The following is a 26,405-nucleotide window of genomic DNA, read 5'->3' on the forward strand; positions in this document are numbered from 1 at the left end:
AATGGGAACAACTCAGTCCTTGTAACACCCCCATTCTCACACCAGTGACCAATCTGCCCCCTTTTTCCACTCTCCATATGCAAATCACGACAGGTTTTTCTCTCCTGGCGTGCTAATCTTGGTACTATTTGGCTAGCCACATACATTTCTTGCTATCTTTTTTACACTTCAGTCACCCAAAAGGCCGCTTAAGCCATTTCCAAGCGGGGTCAATAAACAGTTTCACAGACACAATAAGTGTTTTTCAAATGCTCTGCTTTCTGAATTTAATACACACAAACCGAGTATAGCCTGCACTTGACATCTGAATATAAAAATGCATTGACTTAAAGACTGTTGCTTTTTTCCCTGTGTAAAAGAGAATCATGAGGCAAGACATATGGACTTCTGGGATAAAATGTTACTGATATTGGGCCAGTGAATAAAGTTCATGCAACAGTATTCCTTTGGGCTCTCTACCGGAAAGAGGGACTAACACAGGTATTGCCAATCTGGAGCTCTCCAGATATTTCTGGACTACAGTTCCTATCAGCCCCAGCCACCATGTGTCCAAGTGCTGGCTGGGGCTGGTGGGAGTTGTAGTCCAAAACATCTGGAGGGCCCCAGGTTGGCAAAGGCTGGACTAACAAGCCACCCCAAGTACCAGGATCCAGGATATTCTGTCATCCACAAAGCCCATGTGGGCGATCTTGTGTCCCCATATTACATCCTGCAAATTCTTGAGTGCAGCATCATGGTAGCCACATACAAATATTCATTACTACCAACCAAACAGCATGGACTTTTATTTTCCAATTCATAGTGGAGAAACACTGTTTTGTCTGGTAACTGTCACTCATTGCTTCTGGGATGTTTGAGAGCTTCTAGGTACATACATGATCCCATGTGCATGTCTACATGCAAAATCCTTATGCATGTTTATACTTAGAAGTAAGTCTTGCATTGCTGAGCGGGACTTCCTTCCAAATAAGTATGCAAAATATTATGACAGCCTCAACCTTCAAGGCAGTGATCTCGCTCAGTATCCTTCAATGTTTAAAGAGAGAGCTAAACAGAAATTTGTCTCTTGCATCTATAAGTACATTCAGGCCTTCAGGGTAAAAGCCGAGTGGGATGTAGGCTATATAACAGTTCTACTTCGGCCTCATTCACACCATACATTTAAAGCACCATGATACAGTTTTCAACAGAACATGGCTGTAGTCGTTAAGGGTGCTGTTAGGAGAATCCCCTATTCCCACCCAGGGCTAGAGTTCTTACAGTGCTTTTACTGGCATTCCCTCCTCACAGGGTACTCTGAGAATTGTACTGCTGTGAGGGGAATAGAGGCCGCCTAACAACTTTCAGCACCCGTAACAAACTACGCTTCCCAGAATTCTTTGGGAGAAGCTAAGACTGATTAAAGTGGAGCTTTATATGCAACCATGCAATATGTATTAATAGTTAAGGGGATGCCTGCCTGCACAGAAGATACACACATTCCAGAATGGTAAACTTACAGTATTTCTTTTCTTTTCTCTTAGTCATTTCCGTCGCATCGATTTAAGCCTACTCACTCACAATAGCATTTATCCTACATCGCTATCTACCACCCTACCTACCGCACAGGACTCAAATCTGAGCAGCTACCCCAATTTGCAGCACCCACGTGACATGTTGTATCACCCGTGGGTGCAGCTCCTGCAGCTCTTGCTTTCTCAGGCCCTGCTTGTGGACTTCTGGCTGATCTCTGCTTGAAGCAGATGATTCTTAGCTAAGGTTGGTTTGTTCCAGCAAGACTCTTCTTCAGTCCTTTGTGTCCTGATTGGGTGGGTGGGGAGGTGCCACATCAGTGCAGAAGTCCAAGGTCACAGCAGCACCAGGCAGCACAGTTGAAGGCCAGATTTGAGAACCAGCTGCCAAAGCGAATCACCTCCGCTGCTGCTGTGCTGCTAAAAGCACCTCTTCCGAGTTGGACGCACGTCGCCCTGCCTTCGTCAAGCTCAGTTTTCTCCTTGGCGGGAGATCCTGAGGAAGGGACAGAGCTTCCAGGCTTGGAGAGAGTTGGCCTTCTGGGATAATGTCAGGCAACGCTGGCGCAAGAAGCGGCTTCCCCGGGACAAAGGCATCTGCGGCTGTGCCTGCGCAGGACAGGGGTCTCAGGGGCCGCTGCCCCAGAGGCTTCAGGGCGGGCTTGGGGTTTGGGGGTGGCTTCTCTGTTCTGGGAGGGCCATACAGCCCCTCCACATCGCCAAAACAGTAGGTCTGCATCCTCCTCATTGGGGCCTGGCCCACGTGTCTCTCCTTGGCAAGAGCGACAGCCTCGTCAAATGACATGCTGTTCCCGTTGCGCCAGCTGGCCCATCTCTGCTTCTGGGGAGCAGCCCCACCAGCCTCACCAAGTAATAGAGGCGCTGGAAGTTGCTTTTGGGAGGGCTCACCCTTCCCTTCTTCACCCCTGGCGGTGGTAGTGCTGCTGCTGTGTTTATCCAAACTTTCTAGCAGAGAGCACTTTGTATTAGGGAGCTCATCACTGCTCTTGGGCCAAAGGCTGCATTTGTCCAGTGGGGAGTGCAGTAGCTTTGGGACCGCGTCTGCTCCTCTGCTCTCGTCATCTCTGTCATATTTCTCTAAACTCACAGGCAGGGAATTCCGCTGCTTCCGGAGGGTCCCTGAATCGCCCAGACAGTAACCTGGAGAGGTGGGCAGCTTGGAAGAAGCCAGGGGAGTTTTTACATTTTCAGTGCTATCTGGAGTGCTGCAATGTACGTCCAGGCTGGCTGGGCGAAGGGGCCTGTGCAGAGAGCCTTCGCTGGGCCCCTCTTTTATCCCATTTCTACAGTTCTTTTCTGGGACAGGTGGGCTGCACCACATGAGGGAGGCTTCCTTGGTTGGAGATATTGGCATTAAGGACGGAGGGATCTTGGCAAACTGGGGTTTCGGAGGCACGACCGGGAAAGATTTCGCCTGCTGCACTCTGATGGCATGCGAGGTCAACCTCATGGAGACGCTTCCATCAGAGAGGTCGTGCTTGAGGGCATCGGAGGATTTCACCGGCATTGAATGTGGTGGTGTCTGTGGAGGACTTTCTGGGCAGCCCTGCAGAGAAGGGGCCCCGAGCGACGAGGCTTCAGACCCACTGGAATTGTCAGGCGAGGAGCCACCAGGAGGGGCTCTCTCAGCTGGAGCATCTGGCTCAAGACTCGGCGCAAGCATTGGAGACATATCGGAAGAAGCATTTTCAGAGCAATTGTCCATCAAAGAGGAAAGAGGAGTTCTGTGCAAATCCGGGGGTGAAAGAACTTTTGCTGCCTGAGGATGAAGAGCAGTCTCTCCTCTCTGTTGCTGCTCTGCCGCTTGTAATGGGAACTCGTAGTCTGGGTGCCAGTCATACAATCCATCCACCTCCAAGGTAGTTCCATCTACCTCCATGCTGGGGATGCAAGGAGATCTTGCAACCTGCTCAATGCCTAATGCATTGTGTCGTTCCCGCTCATTTTCAAGGCTTGGTTGGACTGCATGGCTTTGATTCTCTTGAACCGAAGATCTTTGCACAGGGTTTTCTGGAATTCCATCGGGGCATTTGGCATGCATCAAGCACCCTGTTCCTAGAAGCAGGTCATCTTCACCTCTGGCGTTTATGCCTTCCATCTGCAACGCTGCCAAGTCAGGATCTACCTGGGTGGTCTCAGCTTCAGCCTTCATGAGTGTTTCCAATTGACTGAAATCACTACCAGAATCCAGGAAGGCCTGCAACTCTTCTTCAGATGGATTGCCTGAATCTGGATCCAGCTGAGAATTGTCTAACCTGAAGTCGTGAACTGGAGGACCATCCAGGAGAGGTTCCTTGTCAAGTTTAAAGAGATGGGAGCTGTCTGGATCTTCAGGTGAGGGCTGTCCGGCCAGACTGAAGGGCTGATCGTCCAACGTGCTCCTTGGGAGACGGGTGTCATCAAGAGCCTGGTCTTCATCTGGCTGCTGGAAATGCTGTAATTTGCCAGCTAAGGGGCTGAGGTCATCAAAAGCACTCAAGTAGACCTCTTCACTGTCAACCTCCTTAGAAACCTCTTCGCCATCTGAACATCCCACAGCCAGATAATATTGGTCATCTTCCTCTTCCGAGTGCTCGTTCATACACTCCTCAATGGACAGGTAATCTAGTGGTGAAACAGCTGAAAACATCTCCAGCTGGAGTTAGAGAAATAAAAGAGTTATAAATAAGACTCGTCTTTGGTTCAAACACACCCGTCTTTCTTTCTTTCTTTCTTTCTTTTCCCTTTTAAAAATAATGAATATAGCAAACACAGAGAACAACCTCCCTTTCTCCATATGTTTAGGCACCCAACAGCAAGGCGCTTTGAACTACAACTCCCATCAGCCCCAGGCCTGTTTTGCCTGGGGCTGAAGGGAGCATAAGAAACTGCCTGTTTCTTTATTCATTGCATTTCTCTCCTGCCCTCCCTTCCAAAAAAAAGCCCAGGGCAGCAAAACCCCAAACCAATACAATTAAAAAGTAAAATAAAAACTTACTTAAAACACGCCATGTGCCCAAATCCAACTACTGTACTGGATTTTAAGGGGATTTATGGGTGGAATTTGTATGAGTTTTAATGTGTTTTAGTTTACTCTACAGTGGCTTTAAATTACACTTGTAAATTTTTAGTTGTAATTTCATTGTTTTATCTTGTATGTGAACTGCTTTGAGATATTTTTTCCTACTATCAATATATAAATTTTATGAAATAAATAAATAATGAATGAATGAATGCTAATAATGGTCCTCTTAGCCCATCACCCTGTTCTCACAGTGGCCAACTAGATGTCTCACTGTGAAGCCCCTGAGCAGGACCCAGGCATAAGAACCCTTTCCCCTCCTGTGGCTTCCAGCAACTGGTATTCAGAAGCTTTGCTGCCTCTGACCCTGGAGGCCAAGCATAGCCATGAATTTTGTCCAATCCTCTTTCCAAGCCATCCAAGTTGGTGGCCATCACTGCCTCCTGTGGGAGGGAGTTCCATAGTTTATGCACTGCCTGAAGAAGTCCTTTGTTTTATCTGTCCTGGGCTTTGCTCACTTTGGATCACCTCTGCTGCTGAGCACTTGTTTACGTCTTTTAACACACTTGCGTATTGTCTTTAAAAAACAGCCCCATCCATTATATGCAAGATTATATGCCAAAAACACGCTTAATGTGTATAAAAGGGTCAACGCCCATGCTGCACTTTATTTCTGCAGCATAATTTTATATTAATGGATCCCCGCCCCCACAGAGCTCTATGCATTGTTGTGTGTACCTGCTTATGGAGATTGTAGGAGCTGTCTAGCTCCAAAGGACTCTTTCCTACCTTGGAGCTGCCAAAATGGTCTGGTAGGAGCTGATGTGCAGCTCCTGCTAGGACAGAGACTCAAGGATGGGGTGGAAGAGCACCTGCCTTTTTAACTAGGTAAAGATTTTGGGTGACATAGTCATGGACCTCACCTGCATCCCGCCTCCTATCATCTCATTCATGAACCCACTGCTCATGTCGTCCTCCGTGAGTGGGGAACTGTCCACACCACTGCCTGCAAAACCAGGCGCTATGCTGGTGCTCTTCCGGGGCTGGTCTCCATCCATGCTTTCACCCAGCCAGGCATCTTGGCTGTCCAGGAAAGAGAAGGAGTCCTGGACCTCCAAAGACATCTGGTTTTCTTCCGAATCAGACAGGCCTCCTGCCTTTGCATCTGTTTCAATAAGGGGAAGCAGAAGAAGAAGAGGAAGAAGAAGAAGAAGAGAGCAAGTCAGTTCTTTGCGACAGGGACTAGCTCCTTGGTGAGCCCCAAGTTCTTTGTAATGCAAGTATTTAGGAAAACTGCAGATGGCGAGAACAATCTTAGGAAGAAGGGGGGGGACAGCACCTCCCTCCCCTGTGAGAGAAAAGGGGGGATACTTGCTCTGACCCTAGTCTGCATCACTTAAAAATAAAGTAAGTTAGTAAGTTAGAACTATTGGGTTGCATCCCATGTTAGCCATACTCAAAGTAGCAATTAGTGGACATGGTTAACATTTGCCCATTACTTTTATTATGTGTAGAGCTTAGTTGAATACAATCCATTTTATTTATTATATACACATTTTTGCAGATTTATTTGATGAATCAATGAAGATTCATATAGGTAATCAGCTAAGATTCCTCTAGTTGATTAAATATGGCACATTTCAGGTGTTCATCTATTATTTTGGGAATACCTAACAACTGTAAGTAGGGCCAGTTCCCAGGTCAAGAAGGGTGCCACCACGGAAAAGTCCCTCTCACCTGCTGTCATCTGTTTAACTTCTGAAATGGGGGGCACCTGGGGCAGAGCCTCAAAAGGGTGATGTTAAGGAATGGGCAGGTTTCATGCAAGAGAAGATGGTTCTTCATGCAGCTGTGTAATGCACCAGTAGGCACAAACTGGGGAATCTGGCAGCAAGGCCCAAGTGCCACCAGGAGCAGAGAACCTCTAGCCTGCAGGCCTATCTTGGCTCAAACCACACTCACCTGCCTATCAGCTGACACCACTCGTGACAGCTGATCTTCAGCTGATGGGCATAGGTTCAATCCTGCAGGATTCCATGCATACTTTTTCCTGATTCAAGTAGGGGGCTTGCATAGACCCCTGCCTGGTAAAATGAAGGTTGGGGGGGCAGGGAGAACTCTGCCAAATTTGGCTCAGGAGCCAATTTTGATAAGGATCTGGCCCATGGAGCCAAAAATAGTTCCACACCCCTGGTCTATACCACCAAGGCAGCTTGTAGATGGAAGAAATGGTGGGGAGATACTTACCTCCAGCGTCTTCCTTGTTTGTGAGGCCGGGTGTCAGCTTCTCCTCAGATTCTTTCTGCTTAGAAGGCTCGTCCTCTTTGGCCTCAGAGGTCTCAGAAGGGTCCTTTTCCAAGGCACAGTGGCTCAGGGCAGGGCACTCGAGCCCCCGGGTTAGCCGGGACAAACTGAGGTTGGAAGTGATGTGGAACGGGACCGTGACAGAGAAAGGCCCAGAGATGTGGACGCCGGCGCACTTCTCTGCGCGGTTCCGCCCAGTTTTGGGGGATCTCCCTTGAGGAGCCACCCCGACAAGGCTGGACCTGCTGGCTTTCGGGGTGGTGGGCTCCGACTTGGCAGTGGCTTCGCCCTCCGACTCGCCTTGTGCTTCTTCGGCCTTGGGCCTCTCTGTATACTCGTCAGACTCCGACAGCAGGAAACTGTTATCGAGAGAAGCCGGGCCATCAAAACTCTCACGGCACAGAGTGAGCTGCTTCTGGGAGATTTTCCTCCCCAGCTGAATGTCATCTGCATCCAAAGGAAAAAAGCTGGATCAAAGAGGGTCCCAAAAGACAGGGCCTCATGCCTGGGCCCCAAACCTCTTCCAAGGTTGCCTTCCAGTAGCCTTAATACTGTGATGAATTTGCTATGAGATTACTGTGAATAGGTATGCTGCTGGGTTTTTTAAAATTATTATTATTTATCGGTCAACCCAAAAAAGTGCAAACATAACATAAAGAAAGAAAGCAAAGGATCTGAAACTTAAATTGTAAAGGGTCACAGCCTGGAAGGACAAAAGTACAAAGATACGGCACAGCTCCAAACGGATAATTAAGTATTAACTCTTAAAAAGATTTCCTTTACAAATAGTAAGGATGTATGAGAATAAAAGTATTATCCATCTGTGAATTCCATCATTATGGAGAATAAAGGTTCTATATAGTATTAAATGAACTAGACGTTTGAATATGCCAATGTGCCACAATATTTGTATAAGAAATCATGTCATATGTCCAAAAGAATTGAGTTCTGCCCTTTAGATACTTTTAGTTTAAGGAGATACCTTTTCAAGAAGGGCAATCTGCCAAACCCTTGAATACCAGCAATCCAAATTATTAGGATTAAAGTCCTTCCAGGATTTGGTGAAACACCCAAGTCCTTCTGTCTCCTCCATCTCTATGCTCTAGGAGGAATAGAAGTGGGGCAAAAGCCAGCCAGGCCCTCGGCAGTGAATGTAAACAACCCCAGAGATTTCTGCACCTACCATCGCTGGCACATGGCATGGAGCTGAGGGAATCCATGCTTTTGGCCGGCCGCAGACGCATCTTTCCCATTTTGTCATCTGGAACAGAAAGGCAGGATTGAGCCAACCAAATCCGGGCCTCAAAAAACAACAACCTTTTTTCAGCTGAATTTTAATAGTACAGTGGTGCCTCGCAAGACGAAAATAATTCGTTCCGCAAGTCTCTTCGTCTTGCGAGTTTTTCGTCTTGCGATGCACGGTTTCCCATAGGAATGCATTGAAAATCAATTAATGCGTTCCTAGGGAAACCGCCTTCAGACCAGGTCCGGGGACAGTCTGTCCCCGGACCTCTTCTGAAGGCTGGGGGGGGGGACAAGGGCTTTTCTTCCCACCCCCAGCATTTTAAAAAACCCCGGGACAACGGAGGACTTCTCCGCTGTCCGGGCGATCTTAAAATGCTGGCGGGCGGCATTTTAAAATAGCCCCGGGACAGCGGAGGACTTCTCCGCTGTCCGGGGCGATTTAAAAGCCCCTGGGAAGGCAGGCAGGGGGGACAAAGACTTTCGCCCCCCGCCCGCCTTCAGAAGGTGTTCCCGCCCCCCCCGCCCCGCTTCGGAGCAGCGTTCCGAAGCGGGGTGGCTGGGGTGGGGGTTCCCGCCCCCCCCGCCCGGCTTCGGAGCACCGGGAGAGGCGATCTCCCCGCAGCCCCTTGCTTCAAAAGAGGTCCGGGGGCAGCGGGAAGCGCTTTCCGCTCTCCCCGGACCTGGGGCTGCGGGGAGAAGATCGCTTCTCCCCGCCGCCCCTTGCTTCAAAAGAGAAGACCCGCTGTCCCCGGGGCAAGCTTCGTTTTGCGAAGCAAGCCCATAGGGAAATTCGTCTTGCGAGGCAACTCGAAAACGAAAAAACCTTTCGTTTTGCGAGTTTTTCGTCTCGTGAGGCGTTCGTCTTGCGGGGTACCACTGTATATATTTTTTCCTTTTACAGGCAACAAAATAAAAAAGCAACATAAACATAACGAACCAAAAGAACCGCAGGATGCATACAAAAAGTGGGTATTTATTTTTCATAGAATTGTCATTGTATCCCTGCCAATGATTTCAACTGTTTACAGAGGTCTTTTAAATATATTACAAAGTTATTCCAATCTTTTAAGAATACTTGATCTTCCTGGTTTCTGACCTTTCCCATCAATCCAAATTTATATTTTTGATGTCGGTGAAGAGTCTCGCATGTTGGCAGATGAAACATAAGATATAAAGTCCCACCACATTGCAAAGAAATGTTCAGGAGATGTTTTTTATACTGTACCATAGTGCTAAGCTTAAATCTTTTAGTGTCTTCCATTGTTGTGTTAACAGAGATTCTAGCAGTCAACATCCAGAAAATTAATCCTTTAGAGAAAAAGTTGTCTCATATATCATGGTCCCATATATTTAATAAAGCTCTTTAATAAAGCTCTGGTGGAATCTACAACCAAAGTGAGTGGTTCTGCCCCCTGGAGGCAAAGGGGTGGCAGGGGGGCACTAGAGGTGTAAACGACTATCAGACTCTGAAAAGCTGCTATCACTGTATCGAGTTCATCCATTTTGTTGAATTAATTAAACGAAATAGTTTTAATTGCATTTTGAATTAAATGTGCAATTAATTGTTACTGTTTTGAATTTTATTGTGTTATTATAGTCCTTCCATTCTGAACAACGGTTTTATAGGGCAGTGGGCACTGGGGATGAGTGTATAGAACCAAAGGTACAGTGGCCCAAAATTTCATGGGAACCATTGATCTGCACTATAATGCAGCACTTGGTGCTTTTGTTGGGAAAAATAATCAATGAGATAGTGACAGAAAGACCCACTTTTAGGCCATATATGTGGCACACTTAACTCTTAGTCCTCTTGAACAGTTACAGTGAGCTTTAGCGTTAAGCCTTTTACCTTTGTCCTCTGGCTTGTTCAACTTGCGTTTGGCATCATGGCTGGATCGGCCAAGGTTGAAAATTGACTTCCATTTCTTTGCCTTAAGGGATCCTTTTCTTCTGTGAAGAATTTGAATGGAGGTTATAAATTTTGCATGCAGGATGGTCACCATGTATCTAGAGCCACTTCCAATGGGATCCTTAGGACTCAGAAGTGAGGGGAGAGGGAAAGGGGTTCCCTGTCTGGCTGCAGCTAAAATAAGCATCAACAAATCTCTGTGCACGGATTTACTATTCTCATTCATGCAAGAAAAACAACAGCAGATAAAATAATCAGGGCCGGGGGCAATTGTGCAGTTTGCTGGGAGATGAAGCGGTCTGGAATAGCTGTGACCAACGTTGCCCAGTCTGGGGGCAACCCCACCACATAGGTAGGGATGTGCCTTTTTCTCTGCAGCCCAGCCAGCAAAATGGGCTTCATGCCCTCTGGTTGTAGTCGCTTTGCAAAATGGGCATCCGATGCCATCCTTTGTAACTAGAATCTGGAAATTCTCAGCAGGCAAATACAGAAGTGAACATGGGAAGGGGAAAGAGAGGGAAGGGAGGTGTGTACTTGTTGTCGGTGAGCTCGATGATGGTGTGGTAGGGTCGCATCTGCGGTGGGCCATCCCCCTGGTTCAGCGCAGTTGGGATATTGCAGGAAAAGGAGTATTTGTCATCGCCAAAGGTCACCGGTGAGCTCGCAAGGAGAAGGGACTTCCTGAGAGATTCACGGCTCCCGGCTATAGCAGTAATGGAGGAAAAACAGCATCATCAGAAAATTAAGTGAGCGCAGGAATAAAGCCAGACAGCTAGTTTAGTGCAGGAGAGACAGTGTGGTACAGTGGTTAAAGAGTATTGGACTAGTACAGTTGTACCTTGGATCCCGAATGCCATGCAAGTCGAACGCCGCAAACCCGGAAGTGAGTGTTCTGGTTTATGAACATTCTTTGGAACCTGAATGTCCGATGCCGCTTCCGATTGGCTGCAGGAGCTTCCTGCAGCCAATCAGAAGCTGTGCCTTGGTTTCCGAATGTTTTGGAAGTCGATCGGACTTCCAGAACAGATTCTGTTCAACTTCCAAGGTACCACTGTACTTGGGAGTTTAAATCTCCCCACTCGGCCATGAAGCTCACTGGGTGACTGTGGACCAGTCACCGACTCTCAGCCTAACCTTCCTCACAGGGTTGTTGTGGGCATTAAATGAGGGAGAGGAGAACTTTGTACAACACCTTGAGCACTTTGGGAAGAAAGTTGGGGTATAAATGCAATAAATAAATTAAATAAACAAACCTTATGCTGTCACCACAACCTCTCTCGGGAGGTCCTCAGATTTTGAAAGCTCTTTGGGAAGTTCATTAGGGCTGCTGAAGTGCCCCCCACCTCCAGAGGCCCATGTACTGAACGTGTATGGAGGGGTATTGCAATGGAGGGCACTACAGGAAGTTCCAACTCTACATTTCTATAATTCTATGGTATTCGTCTGTCACACATAAAGACCTACCACAGAGAGGGACGTTATTGAAAATCTGATCCACATGGGTGAGGATAAACTCCACCACAATGGACTGGACGCGGACCTCCATGAAGGCTGCTGTGCCATTGAAGCCACACGACTCAATGTCCTTGGACCTGAGAAGAGAGGGAGATGGGGTGAAGCCTAATGAAGCAAAGGTGCACACGGGAGTGGGTGTGGTGGGTCTTGCTGACACTCGTTCGTTGAGCAAGAATCTCCTGATTGTCAGGCCAGTCTTCTTCCTCCTTGTTCAGAAATCTAGTTTTCCAAATTTGCCTTTGTTTCAGTCTAATCCCCCTTCGCCAGGCCTTAAACAACGTTGCTGTCAATGATGGTTCACCAAGAACTGATAAAAGCTGCTGTGTCTCACCTGAGCAGGTTGGGAGCCCAGACGATGGCCAGGTTCCGTACGTGCATGTTGGTCTCGGAGCTGAAAGAGGCCATGTGAACTAGATGCTTCATCAGGAACTCCAAGGTCCTTGTGGTGGATGCGAAGCCAAAACAAAGATTGGGGGGGGGGGACAGATTGAGGGTCAACTGAATTAGAAATCACAACCACCTGCATCCATCAATAGGAAGTGGACTGTGAAATCTCCTTACCAGCCATACTAGCATTCAGTAATCCTCAGGGGGACAAAAACCAGGACACTCCTTTTTATGTCCCGAGCTCTCACACATGTGCGAGACCAAAAGACGCTATGAGGATTGAGCTAGAAAAAGGGCTTTTTGGCCCTTGCAGGTACCTGTAGTGGGGCGCTGGGAGTTCCTTCAGCACATCCTTGATCTTTTCCAGCCGACCCTCCTCCATCTGGATGGCCACAGCATCCTGGGTGAAGTGGGAAAGAGGTACTCAGCTCACCATTTTGTTTGCTCAATTCCACAGCATGCCTCCCACCCTGCCATGCAATACCAAACGCTGAAAGCAAATAGTTTTGGATATTGGGTACAGTCCTCTGCCAGACCTGAGCCACAGTTGCCATTGCATTGCAGGGGGTTGGACTAGATGAGCCTTTGGGTCCCTTCCAACTCTACAATTTGATGATTCAATGAGTAGCATGCAAATCTATACACAATAAGGGCAGATCCACACCGTACATCCAGTGCACATTGAAAGCACATGAACCTTGGAAACTGCTGTATTGGTGAGCACAACAAAGCAACCCTTTATATGTATTAGGGCAGGGAACAGGGAACCTCACACCCTGGGGGCTGAATGTGGCCCTTCAGGACTCTCTGTCTGGCCCTCGGGAATCTCCCTAGGCCACACCTCCTCTCTCAAGCCACATCCCTCACTGGCCCTGCTTTGCCTCCTTCTGCCTGGCTAGAATCTAACCTTGACCTCTGATAGCGACTTTCAGGGAGGGGGGTAGGACTAGATGACTCTTGGAGTCCCTTCCAACACTGTAATTCCATGACTCTTGCTTGAGGCAGAGGTGGGTGTAGAAACTAGCCTGCTGTTCAAAGCTGAAATTTAAATCTGTTGCCCTGCCCTTGGCCCCACCCACTATTGGCATATGGCTCTTGGAAGGTTCCACAGAAGAGAATGCGGCCTTTGGCCTGCCCTAGAGTGAAGGCCCTTAGCGCGAAATATGCCCTGGGTCAGCCATACTCACGGCAAACTTATCATACAGCTGATAGGTGAGGAGCGGGTTGGGCAGCTCCCTGAAGTAGGCTTTGCAGAGCGAGCTCACGCAGTGGATGTCCTGGAGGTACAAGTCTTTGTTGAGGTCAGGGGAGCCCCGGTCGTTGTCAAATTCCAATCTGCAAAGGGCCAGGAAAGGGGAGGAAGGAAAAAGGCAATGGAATACTGTATATAGTAACACCAGAAGATCTGGACTGTCTGAAGGGCTGTCACATGGGAGATGGAGCAAGCTTGCTTTCTGCTGCTCCAGAGGGCAGGACCCAAACCAATGGATTCAAATGACCAGAAAGGATATCCCGGCTAAATATTATGAAGAGCTTTCTGATGGCGAGAGCTGTAAGACAATGGATCGGACTCCCTCAGAAGGTGGTAGATTATCCATTGTTGGAGGTTGGGTGGCCATGTGTCAGGGATTCTTAAGCTGTTATTCCAGGTAGGCTGCTTTTGGGCAGGGAGGTTCCATTTATGAATCACAGCTTACAGCCATCAGTTGATACCCCCTGCTCCTCTTAATTTTCCAAAAAAAATCCTTTTTTGAAAGCCATCTAAGCTGGTGACTCCAGTACCACATCTTCCCGCAGTGGGTTCCACACATGAATAATGGCAGCTGGCTTTTACCTCAGCTTCTGGATGTTCGATGAGACTCCCGACAGCCGGTAGATCCCGTCCACGATTCCGTGCTGCTCCACAAACTCCGTGCAGCTCTTCAGAACCTGAGGAACTGGGAAAGGGTTGAGAGTCAGCCTGGGGAATGGTGGTGCCTCTTGACAGATGGCCAAAATCACCCTGAAAGGCAGCCTGCTGTGGTCCCAGGGGGGCTGGCATCATCACCACCCAGCAGTGCTGACCATGGGGCCTGGGGCCCACCACCAATGGGACCTCCATTCTGAACAGCCACAGGGCAGCTCTACACCATACATTTGAAGCACATCCAAAACACATGACTCCCCCACCCCCCCAAAGAATTCTGGGCGCTGTTAATGACACTGGGAATTGTAACTCTCTGAGGGGCAACTACAGTTCCCAGAATTCTTTGGGGGAAGTCCATTGCAGGGATAAGTAGCAACAACAAAACCCACACCCCGTCTAAATATTCACCAGTTGATTTAGGTTTACCGACCGAAAATAAGATCGAACAGTTTTTTAAAATCTCCAAATCCCTGACAGAAAGGGCAATATAGCCAGTGTGGTGCAGTGGTTAGAGAGATGGACTAGGACCTGGGAGACCAAGGTTCAAATCCCCATTTGGCCATGAAGCTCACTGGGTGGCCTTTAGCTTATTCACAGTCTCTCAGCCTAACCTACCTCACAGTTTTCTGTGAGGATATAAATAGGAAAGAGGCAAATTATGTGTGAGGTGAGAAGCCTGCCTTTTGGGACTTCTTTATTTTTGCGGCAGGGGGATTTGCAGGCTGGTTGAGTTAGTAGATTCAGGGCTGTTTTAAAACATGATTGTTTGCACTTTTGTTTCATGATTTTGTTATCACGCTGATTTTATATCATATGGTTTTAAACAACATAGCTCCGTTGAGCAGCTGGAGGAAGTGGCCTATGCGTATCTGAAATAGCTCCTTCATGAAGTAGGGAAGGTAGCAGTATACAAACCAACTGAAAACTGAAAACTTGCTTGTATTTGCTTTTTTATGGGGATCTTGAATGAATCAGAAGTCCATTCTAGTGTCAGAGATGGGCAGGCTTGGAGATGCTTGGAACCCAGTTAACATTGTCCGCTGGGGCTCTAATGTCAAGTTCTACACTTAATAGGGAAATAAAATAGATCTGATGTGCAATGTGCAATGTGCAAGTGTGGAGACACACACACACACACACTCTCATCAAGGGTAGATGTCTGGGTGGAGTCGCTGGGTGATTTCATTTCCGAAGCAGAGACAGGAAGCAAAATGCACACAGAAGGAGAACTGAAGCTCTCAGCTAAGTTACGGTATGGTATAGCAGTTTTTAAGAATGCGCTTCCAAGAAATTACATATTCTAGATGTAAAGGCTGCAGCCCTTCCCCACTTTTTACTCCCCTCCTTCTACCTCTGCGTTCAGAGGTGCAGAGAGACTCTGTAGCCGCCTTTGGAGAGAGTGCAGAGATGGTCAGAGAGTCTTTTTTATGGTTTTTAAAAGGGTTGCTTTGCACACTGTCCCCAGAACACAACCCTTGTGTAAGTTGCAAGGCAACTGTACTTGCACGTGAAGATTATTACTTCATGGATCTGTTGCAATGGACTTTATCTCAGGAAAGCTCTTGGAATAATACCTTGATATGTCTTTAAGGTACCACAACAAGGTTCTCTGCTGTTTATCCCTCAGGGATGTCCAAAGGGTATGCTCCACTGCAGATAGGGCCTTCCCCACTATTTCTCCCCAGCAACATGTACTTAGAAGTGCCCTGCCTCATTCATGAATAAACACAGGCCATGTTCACACCACTCATTTAAAACACTACGGCGCTACTTTAAACTACCTCTCTCACTTACCCTCCTCCTTTTCACCTGGGCCAAAGCCATACCATGCACTGAAAGCACTCTGACACCATTATAAACATGTCATGGCTTCCCTCCCCCAAAGAATCCTGGGAGCTGTAGTTTGTTAAAGGCTCTGACAGAAGGTTAGAAGGTGAATAGAGTTCACCTCACAGAGCTACCACTTTCAAAGCACTTTCCTCACAATAAACTCTGGAAAAGCCTGGACCTGTGTCTAGATGGAAACACAGAACAAAAGGATGTACGGATGAGCTGCTCAACTCATCCCTAATTTCATGCAGCTAGAGGGCATCTGCCTCTAAATCTGTGTGTTTTTTGGACTGTTGATAACATGCACCGATAACCAAAAGAGCCATCCCAATGCATCTTTAACCAAAAGAACAATTATTCTACTGGCTATTATCAATGGACGGCAAGGGTCAATGGATACAGCAGACAGGAGGAACAAAAGAACATAAGAAGAGCTTGCAGGATCAGACCCAGGGTCCATTTAGTCCAGCATCCTGTTTTCACAGTGGCCAACCAGAGCCCAAGCACACTCTCCTGTCCTGCCATTTCCGGCTACTGCTTTTCAGAAGCATTACCACTTTCAGTTGTGGAGGTAGAACATCGCCTTCATGTCTAGTAGCAATCAGCAGTTTCCTCCTCCACGAGTTTGTCCAATCCTCTTTTAAAGCCATACGTGGCCATCACTACATCTTTCGGGAACAAATTCCACAGTTTAAGCACTGTGTGAAAGACTTCCTTTTCTCTGTCCTGAATCTTCCAGCATTCCACTTCCTTGGATGTCCACGAGTTCCAGTGTTATGAGAGAGGGAGGAAAGCTTTCCTCATGCCGTGCAGAATTTTATAAACTTCTAACAAGTCACCTCTGTTATGTATTGAAGTGACGTTCAGTGATTGGATAGTTTTTATGCAAATGAAGGATCGAAAGTGACGTTCAGGGATTGGATAGCTTTAGAAAGTTGCTACAGTAACTGTTGTACTGGAGCTCTATATAAGCAGGCTGACTGAGCCCTTCAGTTCAGTTCTGTTCTGGCATCTGAATAAAGAAGAGCTGTTTGAAGAATCGCTGTGTTGTCTGATATGTTCGCCCACAACTTAACAACACTCTTACTCACCCTTTCTCCAAACTCAAAAGCCCCCAAACGCTGCAACCTTTCCTCATAGGAGAGTTGCTGCATTCCAAAACTTCAGTTTTAGAGATTCTGGTAATGCCACAGAAGGTATGGAGGTTTCAAGCAGGCCCTTATTTTCATCTATGAGATTGCTGCAGGGTTTGAGCTTCCTAGGAATCTATCAGCTCCATCCTGGCAGCTCCGCCCCGTTAATGTAACCGGCAAGGTCCATCTCAGGTATGCGTGCCTAGAAAAGTGACACCTTGTCTTTGGGAGATCTGCTTCTGCTGATTGTCCCCCGATTGCGAAGCAGCAGCCCAGGTGTGCCAAAAGCAGCCCTGTCATTAACTGATACCATCTAATTGTGCTCATTACACACCTCCTATCGCTCTTCCTTGAACGCTTTCCCGAAAAGCGGAGCGGTTGTATAAACCTTGACAGTGGCCCACATGCAGCGCCCAGAGGACTGGATTAGAGCATGTCATGACATAAAGGGAGCTTGCTCAAGAGCACACCACCCCCGGTGTAAACCTTATCCCATCCTTCCGCTAGAGAGGGCCTGCAGGAGCCTGGGAGAACAAGAGCAGGGGTCTGCTTCTCCCGCACGGGCAAGAGCTGCTCCCCAAAAGCTTTTGTGCAAACATGCTTTGCTTTGCAGAGGTGATAAAAAATGTTGGGTGCTGGGTGGGAGAGATGAGCTGTATTCAGCTGCGGTTGCCACCTGTTTTGATGTGCTCTGCTCCTCTGCCTTTTAACAGCAATGCAGAGACTTAGCAAGTGAAGCTTTTCTTGGTATGGAGATCAAATGATGGAAAGGCCTCACCTGAATTTGGGCATGCCCGGAGGCAGTCAAATTATGGCGTACAATTGTTGTACACCGGTTATTATGCTGCTCACTGCCTTGGGCTCTGCTGAGAGGGAGGGTGGTATGTTAATGAAGATAATAACAATACTAATACTAATAGGCAATGGGAAGACACACAAAGGGAAGGGCCACAGCTCAGCGGTTGAACACCTGCTTTAAGTGCAACCTGTGCCAGGCTCAGTCTCTGGCATGTCCAAGCAAGGCTGGGAAAAGGCTCTCTGTCTAAAACTCTGGAAAGCCGCTGCCAGTCAGTGTAGACAGTACAGAGTTGCATGGACCAATGGTCTGACTCAGAATCCCACACCCCACAACACTCCTCAGATGAAAACAGGGACATGTTCTGCATCAGTGTCTCTCCCCTGCACCTCTTCCTCAGAGGATGGGTCAGGGATGCAGACGCAGCAGCCATAACAGCTGCTCTTCAGCGCCCACTAATGCTTCCAGCCCTGCCCACCACAAACATGAGGTCCCTGGGGCTTTCCATACAAGGGCTGAAAGTTCCCTACAAATTTTTCTTGGGCTGAAAAACACACTCATACTTTCTGCATTGGGGACTGAAGCTCCCTGTAGAGAAGTAACTCCAGGACTTTGGTGGTTTAAGCCAGGGGACCATTTGACCTGGCTGAGCACGCAGCTGATGACTTACTATGTTTAACTGAATGTTTTACTGATAGCTTCTCCATTTTTACTTGTGTATATCTTTGTATTTTTTGTTTCAAACGTTGCATATGCATTTTTCTCTTTCTTGTTCTAATTATCTTACTGCGTTTTATGCTTAGGGATCTTGCATATTAAATGGGCACATAAATATTAGGCAAGGATTGCCTAACTTTTCTGTTTAGAAAGGTTACAGCATTTTTGTATGTGTGTTCAACAGATAACCTTTGCCTTCACCCGTCCTTTTGAGGCACTTGCTGTCTAGTTTTTCTATAATTTACAGTTTCAACTAAAGGCGTTTTGTTTGCCTTAACTGTTTCCAAGTTTTCTTCCACCTAAGCTAAGCCCTGGAAATGTATGCAGGCATTTAAGGCAGAAGGTTATACCAGGACCTGGGAGAGACCGGGGTGGAAATGCCCACTCAGCTTTGAAGCTCACTGGGTGACCTTGGGCCCGTCACTGGCTCTCAGCTTGACCTACCTCACAGGGTTGTCGTGGGGATGAAATGAGGAGGGGGAAGAACAATATAAAAGCCGTAAGGATATAAGAAGAGCCTACTGGATTGAAGGAGGTGAGGACAGGTGATCAGGCCAAAGGGGCCCCATCTAGGCCAGCATCCTGTTCCCACAGTGGCCAGCAGAATGCCTGAGAGAAATCTGCAAGCAGCAGTGGCGTAGCGTGGGGGGTGCAGGGGGGGCCGGCCGCACCGAGCGCAACATCTGGGGGTTAGGGTTAGGGGGCGCAAATCCATGGGTTAGGGGGCGCAAATCCACGGGTTAGGGGGCGCAAATCCACGGGTTAGGGGGCGCAAATTACTTGCCTTGCCCCGGGTGCTGACAACCCACGCTATTCCACTGGCAAGCAGGACCCAAGCACAAAGAGCCTTTTCCCCTCCTGTGGTTTCCAGCAACTGGCCTTCAGAAGCATTGCTGCCTCTAGCTGTGGAGGCAGAGCAGAGCCATTGTGGCTAATAGCCACCGATAGCCCTCTCCTCCATTAATCTGCCTGATCCTCTTTTAAACCATCAAAGTTGGTGGCCATCACTGTATGAGCTCTTTGGGGGAAAGGTGGAATAGAAATGCAATAAATAAATAATCAAATAATTGTATTGATAGTACAGTGGTACCTCGGGTTACATACGCTTCAGGTTACATACGCTTCAGGTTACAGACTCCGCTAACCCAAAAATAGTGCTTCAGGTTAAGAACTTTGCTTCAGGATGAGAACAGAAATCGGGCTACGGCGGTGCGGCGGCAGCAGGAGGCCCCATTAGCAAAAGTGGTGCTTCAGGTTAAGAACAGACCTCCGGAACGAATTAAGTACTTAACCCGAGGTACCACTGTACTACTAATAGTATTAAGTAAGCAGCCTCCGGCATGCTCTGCCACTGTTGCTTGTTGTGTCTTCTCTCGCTTGCTCAAGCACCTAATTGATGCAATCGCCAAAATTGGACCAGCAAAACAAGGAAGTTGCAGGAGCCACCTCCCTTCCCTTCCCCTCCCCTTGCAAATTCAAACAAGAACACCAGAACACCGCTTGCTCCCCACAGCTCACTTCCTGTGTGTCTCATACCCTACCAGCCCCTGATCTGACAGCTCACAGGTCTCAGAGGCATGAGAAAGAGAGAGGGAGGGAGGGAGGGAGGGAGGGAGAGAGAGAGAGAGAGAGAGAGAGAGACTTGAGTGGAGTTTTCCACTGGGGGTTTGCTTCTTTGCTGCTTCTTGCTTCTAAAACCTCATCCCAGGTGATGCAATAGAGATCCCAGTGCTGCTGAGGGTGGTTTTTTTACCTGCCAGGTGAATGATGGCTGCCCTGTTTTAGATGAGATTGCCCTCCATCTGAAGGAACAGGTGTCTATACCCTTTTATCCATTTTTACACACTGGAGGTACAGATTGTCTCTTTGGTACGGAGCCCCTTTTGCCATAGCTCAGTGGGTAGTGCATCTGTTTTGCACGCAGAAGGCCCCAGGTTCAATCCCTGACACCTCCAAATAGGGCTGGGAATGTCCTCTGCCTGGAGAGCTGCTGCCAGCCTGTGCAAGCAACACCGATCTAGATGGACCAAGCACTTAGAGAAAAGACAAGCAGGAGGTGACAAGACAGCGGTTTATAAAATGACACCTGGCATGGAGAAAGTGGATACAGAAAAGATTTTCTCACGACACTAGGGTCTGTGAACATCCAAGGAAGCAGAATGTCAGAAGAATCAGAGAAAAGAAAGTACTGTATTTTTCCGTGTATAAGACTATATTTCCCCTGTATTTTTTCAAGTTTAAAATTGGGGGTCGTCTTATACACGGATAGTGCATATGGGGGATTTCTTTATTTGGAGTCCCAAAAAAGAGGGGTCGTGTTATACACGGAAAAATACGGTACTTCCTCACACTTGCTCCCACAGGAGGCAGTGATGACCACCAATTCAGGTGGATTTAAGAGAGGATTAGAAAAAAGACATGGAGAATGGCCATTGATGGCTACTATCTCAGATGTCTGTGCTGTGCTTCCACGGTCGGTGGGAGGGAGTAATGCTTCTGAAGACCAGTCGCTGGAAACCACAGGAGGGGAGAGGGCACATGTGCTCAGATCCTACTTACTGGTTTCTCACAGGCATCTGGTTGGCCAATGTGAGAACCTAATCCTTAGACTAGATGGGCCATTGGCCTGATCCAACAGGTTCTTATGCACTGAATCAGTTAGTATAAGGGCTTATCCACACTTAACTTTTGCTCTGCACTTTCCAGGCACAGGCCTGTGTTTAAAAGCTCCATGTCTGAGTGTTCCCAGCTCCCCCCCCCCCCCGCCAAACTTTCCCTGTGAAAACCCACTCTTTAGCTCTCAATCGCAGCAAACATTCATCTGGGTTTTCTATGGCTTGCCATTTCCTCTGATTGAGCTTTAAAGAGCAAGTTTGCATAGGGAAAGCTCTGGGGCAAAATAGAAAATGCTTGGCCCTAGAATCTTTAAGCGTGAATCATGCCTGAAAAAGAGTGGAAGAACATATTAATGTTTAAAATAATTTATTCTTTAAAAAATCCCGAAGCCTTTCTTTTAGGAATTCTAGGTGCCGAAATCCCAATGGAGCAGAAAAGATTATTTATGTATGCGACCACGGCTGCGCGGATGTTATTGGCCCAGAGATGGAAAGAAGTCCCGACCAAGAAGAATGGCAGATTAAATTGCTGGATTATGCCAAAATGGCAAAAATGACCAGAAGAATCAGAAATCAAGAAGACCAGAATTTTAATAAGGAATGGGGGAATTTATAATTTATCTGAAGAATCATAGTAAACAGTTAAAATTGTTAGTAGGATTAGAATGGCACTTGTAGTTTCATGGCGAATTTTGGATATAATGGAGATGTAAAAGATTTGGATTATCATAAAAGATGCAGGAGGAAATGACTAACAATAGGAACCACAAAGGGGAGGAGGGAAGCCTAGGAGATTCTATGGAATTTTGATTTTATGATGTATGTTGGATATGTGAGTGTAAAAAGTTAATTTGAGAAACAAAATAAATAAAGTTATATAGAGAAAAGAAAAGAGTGGAGGAAAGGTAGGTGTGGATAAACCCCAAGACTGTTTCCTATATCCCTACATTGCCCAGGTTAGGCTGGTATGCCAGCTACAACCCAAAATATACATGAAAAAATACGGTATATCTCACCTATCTGACTTGGTTGCACTCTGGACAGCTTCCAACATAAATAAAAACATACCGGTAATAAAATGTTAAATATTTTTTAAAAAACCTCTATACAGGGCTGCCTTCAGATGTCTTCTAAAGGTTGTATCTTCTTGACTCGGGGTTCACATAACTCCATCCTCTCCAATGAAAATAGGGATGTCCTACCATACCCTCCAACATTTCTCCGATGAAAATAGGGACATCCTTAGGAAAAGTGGGAACGTTCTGGGATCACATCAGAAACAGGGATGGCTTCTGTAAATCTGGGACTGTCCCTGGAAAATAGGGATACTTGGGGGGTCTGCTAGTGCTGGGCCAGCTGCTCTGGCTCCTGGTCCGCGTCTGGGATCAATTCAAAATGCTGGCTCTGAGCTTTAAAAGTCCTTCACACCTTGGGACCAGGATACCTAAAGAACTGTCCATCTCTGCACTGAGACAGAAGTGGGCAATTTCTACACCATGAGCCATTCTTGGACCACCCCATTTGGCTTACCAGACCATTCTAGGGAAGACATTCTAGGAAAATATATTTGCCTTGTGTTAAACCTTCTATCTTTAGGCACCTGGTTAAAACAACACTATTTGTATCTGCTTTTAGAGAACGAGGATGTTGAGATTAGCATGGCCGTTCATTCTTACTATCTGAAAATGCTTCAGACACCCTTTGCTTTATACTATTTAGTTTTACATTTATGCTGATCATTAAAAAATATATATTCTGATTTTTTATTATAGTCACATTTTAGAAGCTGATTTGAGATTTCTTTTCTGAGGGAGATGGGGAATTAAAAGGCCAGGGCACATAGCTGCCAACTCCCTGAGGCCCTGGGTGCCCAACCACCCACAAAATTCCCCTTGAATGCGCCGGACACCCACAACTTTCAGTGCGAGGGCCTTCACGCTGCATGGCACCCATGGCCCGGGCACCCACAGTCACGAGGCCAAGCTGGCACTCCTGCCAGGGCATGAATATTCTAGATAAATAATACATATATATTTTTAAAAAATGAAAACTGGGCACAAAATCATGCTGGGTGGTACTCCCCCCCCCCTTGGTACTGCTTGGGGGGGGGGGGGTTGTGTGTGTTGCTGATGGACCAGGAGACAGATACCCATAGCAGAGTCTCCTGTGTGGGTTCCAACAAATCCATGATACCCCACCCCCAAGTTTGGAATACCCTCCCCAAGGAGGTGCTGACATTGCAATCTTTTTGGTGCCAGATTAAGACGTTTTTAATTTGACCAGGTGTTTTAAATTGGTTAGGAACATAGTGAGCCAAGCTCCCAGTTCATCTACTTCAGTATTGTCTACACTGACTGGCAGTGTCTCTCCAGGATTTCAGAAGAGAGACAAACCCAATCCTGCCTGGAAATGCCGGGAATTGAACCAGAGTCCTTCGGTGTGCAAAGCGGATGCTGTATCTCTGAGTTATGCTTTCCCCCAGGATTAATGGCTTCTGTTATTAATAGTTTTGTAGCCGCTCAGGTGCTTGTATATAATAATATAATATAGTATAGCATAACATAACATAATATAATATAATATAATATAATATAATATAATATAATATAATATAATATAATATAATATAATAGCATAACCATATATCATCACCCTGGACTCCTTTGGAGGAAAAATAAAATTACAATATATAATATATTATAATAATGTGCCATCGTACATTGTCCTGGAATCTACTGAATGAAGGGTGGTTTTGAAAAATGTTTCAAATAAATAAAAAACAATCAAGTTTTTGTTTTGTTTTGGGGATGTCAATGTCACAGTCAATGTCACTCATTTTACAATTTCAAGAACTTACTCACAAATGCAAAGGTTTTACAAAGCACTTTGTTCTCAATGCCTTTGTGGAGCTTGGAGCCAGCCAGGAAGGAGATGGCGGGACCCCTCTAGACGCCCAGCCCAAGACCACTGAAGCCGAATAAGGTGTTCTGAGCCACCCTTGAGGCGCAGGACCCCTTTTCTCAAACCATTTCCTACTGGGGGCAATGGATGCTGTACGCTACCAGGTAAAGACATTTCCGGCCTCCGAAAAGACAAATCACTTACCATCCCGGCCAGATAACTGCAGATGCTCTATTAGGTCACACCCAAAGACCCGATCCTTGGCCTGTCCCTTCCGCTTCACCTTCTGCCGGGCTTTCATGGCGAGTGACATGTGTGTTGAGGCGTGTGAGCGCTCAGCCTTCAGTGGCTCTCGTCTCCTTCTGCCCCCAAGGCCACTGGGGGCTCATTGGGCCCCCTGTCCTCTCTCTGCAGAAGCTGTTCAAAGGCCCTCCGACGCCGTGGAGACCTTCTGCTTCCTTAAACCCATGGCTGCTCCCCGTGCCATCAGCTCTCCATGACGAAATGGCTCTAGGCTATCCAGAGGCCGATGCGCTCCAATATTTTTTCCAGGTTCTGCGCGGAGAGGCACCCCTTGACCAGCGCTGCTGCAACGAAACGTGTGATCTGGGTGCAGGGAGGAAACTGCTGAGGCCCAGGGCCCAAAGTAAAGTGTGGGGACACGAGAATTGCTACGCTTCTGTTCTCACCCAGAGCCCAACAGGAAGTGAGTTCAGCTTTGCCTCTAAACCCCAACTTCCCGTTCAGAACATCTTTGAAACCACAAAGAGCAAGCTAACTCTTGCGCAAGAAACTCGTTCAATCTCAACCACACACACACACACACACTTGCCAATAGACCCATGGACGTAGGGTTGGAGGACTAGGCCACATGGCCACATGTCTCCTTTATCGGTCCACCCATCACGAATTTTGTCGAAGCCTCTAAAAAGGATGAATCCAGATTTTTGGCCCACGGGCAGAAATGTTGTGAGGGTCCTAAGCAGGTGTGTGGGTGGGTGGGTGTGTGTGTGAAAGAGAGAGAGAAGTTACTTGAAGACTAGTCAGGCACTGCATCAGACTTTTAATAGATGAGGTGCTAGCAGCTTTTCACTTCTCTTCTTTATCTTTTCCACCCTTCCAGAAAGTTGGTAATTAGAAGAACTGCTCTTCACACGAACTTGTAACTTGTACTGTACTTGAGTTTGCCTCTTTTCCCTCCCTAGTCAAGTTTCCCTTTTGTGTCTTGTTTGCAGTGACCCGCAAGCCACTCTGAGGGCCTCGTTTGGATGGAGGGTGGGATAAAAATGCTTAAAATATAACGTAATATAAAATAAATAAAATCCAGAGGCTGTTATGCCAAACCAGCAGCAATGACATTCTTAATCTGCTCCATGGCACTAAAGTCGGGGCTGACCCACACATGAGGCAAGGTGAGGTGTCCGCCTGAGGCAGCAAATTCCCCGGGGGCAGCAGATCCGGCCTCCAAGGAATGCGTCGCCCACTGTTGTTGCTGTTACACTTCCCACTTGTTCCCAATGTAGATCTTTATTTTCTTCATTCCTGAAGTAGGTCTTCACTCACTCCTTCTTCCCTGGCAGGTTGGGAGGGTGCCATTTTGTGGTTTGCCTCAGGTGCCGAAATGTCTTGGGCCAGCCTTGCCTAACAGTTATCTTCAATGGGACCTTAAGGTTCAGTTAGGCTTCACTGGGGTTGATACAATTGCAGTCTGCATCTCCTACAAGGAGTAGCGTGCATGGAAAACAGTTTAGCATGTGTGAGAGTGTGCATTTCAGGAACTGCCTTCAATCTGCTGCATTGTATTTCACACATTTGGTCTGATCCAGCAGCCAGGCTTTCCTTACACCCTTATGGATACTTAAGGTATCCATAAGAATAGCTGCTTCTTTTGATAAGGAACCGATAGTGGTATTTACGTCATATTTTAGCACAGGGGATCCATTCATTCATGGGTGTAGCCAGGCCCTTGATCAAGTAAAACAATAGGAATACTTAATTAACTGACCTAACAAAAGTCCTGCTGCCCCAACCACGTTTTGCTCCCTCCCCTAACAAAAACCCTGGCTACGCCCATGCATTCAGCCATCAGAGACATAGCCTCAAGGCCTGACTTGAAATCTCCAGGTTTGCCTGGCGCCTTCCAGGTAGAAGCTGGAGGGTGAGCAGGAGTGCCTTTAATGTTTTAAAAATAAAATAAGAAGGCTGTGCATGCAGCTTGCAACTTTCAGCCCAGCAGAAGCTGGATCCAAATTATTGCATAGAAGGGGGGGGGGCGCCCTTCTCCACTCCACTCTCCCAATTAACCTCTGTCTTCAGGATCCAGCCTCTGACATCACCCCTAGGTTTCCATTATGGGCCCTGAAATCTGAGGGTCTGGGATGTTCTTGGCCTGGTAACCTTACGCACTGGCAAAGCTTCCTTGTAAATTTGGCCATTTTTTAATGCAGTTTATGCTAGTGAACATCGTTACATCTTGTGGTGGTGAATCCCATAATTATGAGTTGATGCACATTCTTTGGCCTGAAATTTTACTTCTGATCCATTTCCTTGGGTGGTTTACTAATTTTCTAGGATTGGATTATGAGAGAGGAATAGAAAAAGTCTCCCCGACCAC

The 26,405-nt window shown here is 47.1% G+C and overlaps 1 protein-coding gene across 2 annotated transcripts; it reads right to left on the bottom strand.

Annotated features, from left to right (window-relative positions):
• Positions 1–238: 238 nt before the first annotated feature.
• On the bottom strand, positions 239–24,806 carry ARHGAP30 (Rho GTPase activating protein 30). 2 transcript variants are annotated; one of them, XM_082202871.1, is made up of 12 exons: positions 23,996–24,806; positions 13,728–13,830; positions 13,081–13,228; positions 12,211–12,293; positions 11,838–11,945; positions 11,456–11,583; positions 10,526–10,694; positions 9,932–10,029; positions 8,021–8,098; positions 6,781–7,284; positions 5,457–5,698; positions 239–4,167 (listed from the first exon to the last, which is right to left on the bottom strand). In XM_082202871.1, the coding sequence occupies exons 1-12, from the start codon at positions 24,102–24,104 to the stop codon at positions 1,909–1,911; spliced, it is 4,029 nt and encodes a 1,342-aa protein (XP_082058997.1). In that variant the 5' UTR covers positions 24,105–24,806; the 3' UTR covers positions 239–1,908. The 2 variants fall into 2 exon arrangements, with proteins under 2 accessions (XP_082058997.1, XP_082058996.1); XM_082202870.1 differs by having other exon boundaries at positions 9,932–10,032.
• Between the last annotated feature and the right edge of the window lie 1,599 nt (positions 24,807–26,405).

Source organism: Podarcis vaucheri (genome assembly GCF_965113315.1).
Source record: "Podarcis vaucheri genome assembly, chromosome: 16".
Classification (NCBI taxonomy): Eukaryota; Metazoa; Chordata; class Lepidosauria; order Squamata; family Lacertidae; genus Podarcis; species Podarcis vaucheri.

Excerpts from the sequence above, each read along its gene's own strand:
- ARHGAP30 (XM_082202870.1), bottom strand. The coding sequence starts at position 24,104 with ATGTCACTCGCCATGAAAGCCCGGCAGAAGGTGAAGCGGAAGGGACAG. Across the intron at positions 11,946-12,210 it reads CTCCCAGCGCCCCACTACAG|GACCTTGGAGTTCCTGATGA; the intron begins GTACCTGCAAGG and ends ATCCACCACAAG. Across the intron at positions 10,695-11,455 it reads CAATAACGTCCCTCTCTGTG|CCGGGAGCCGTGAATCTCTC; the intron begins GTAGGTCTTTAT and ends TTACTGCTATAG.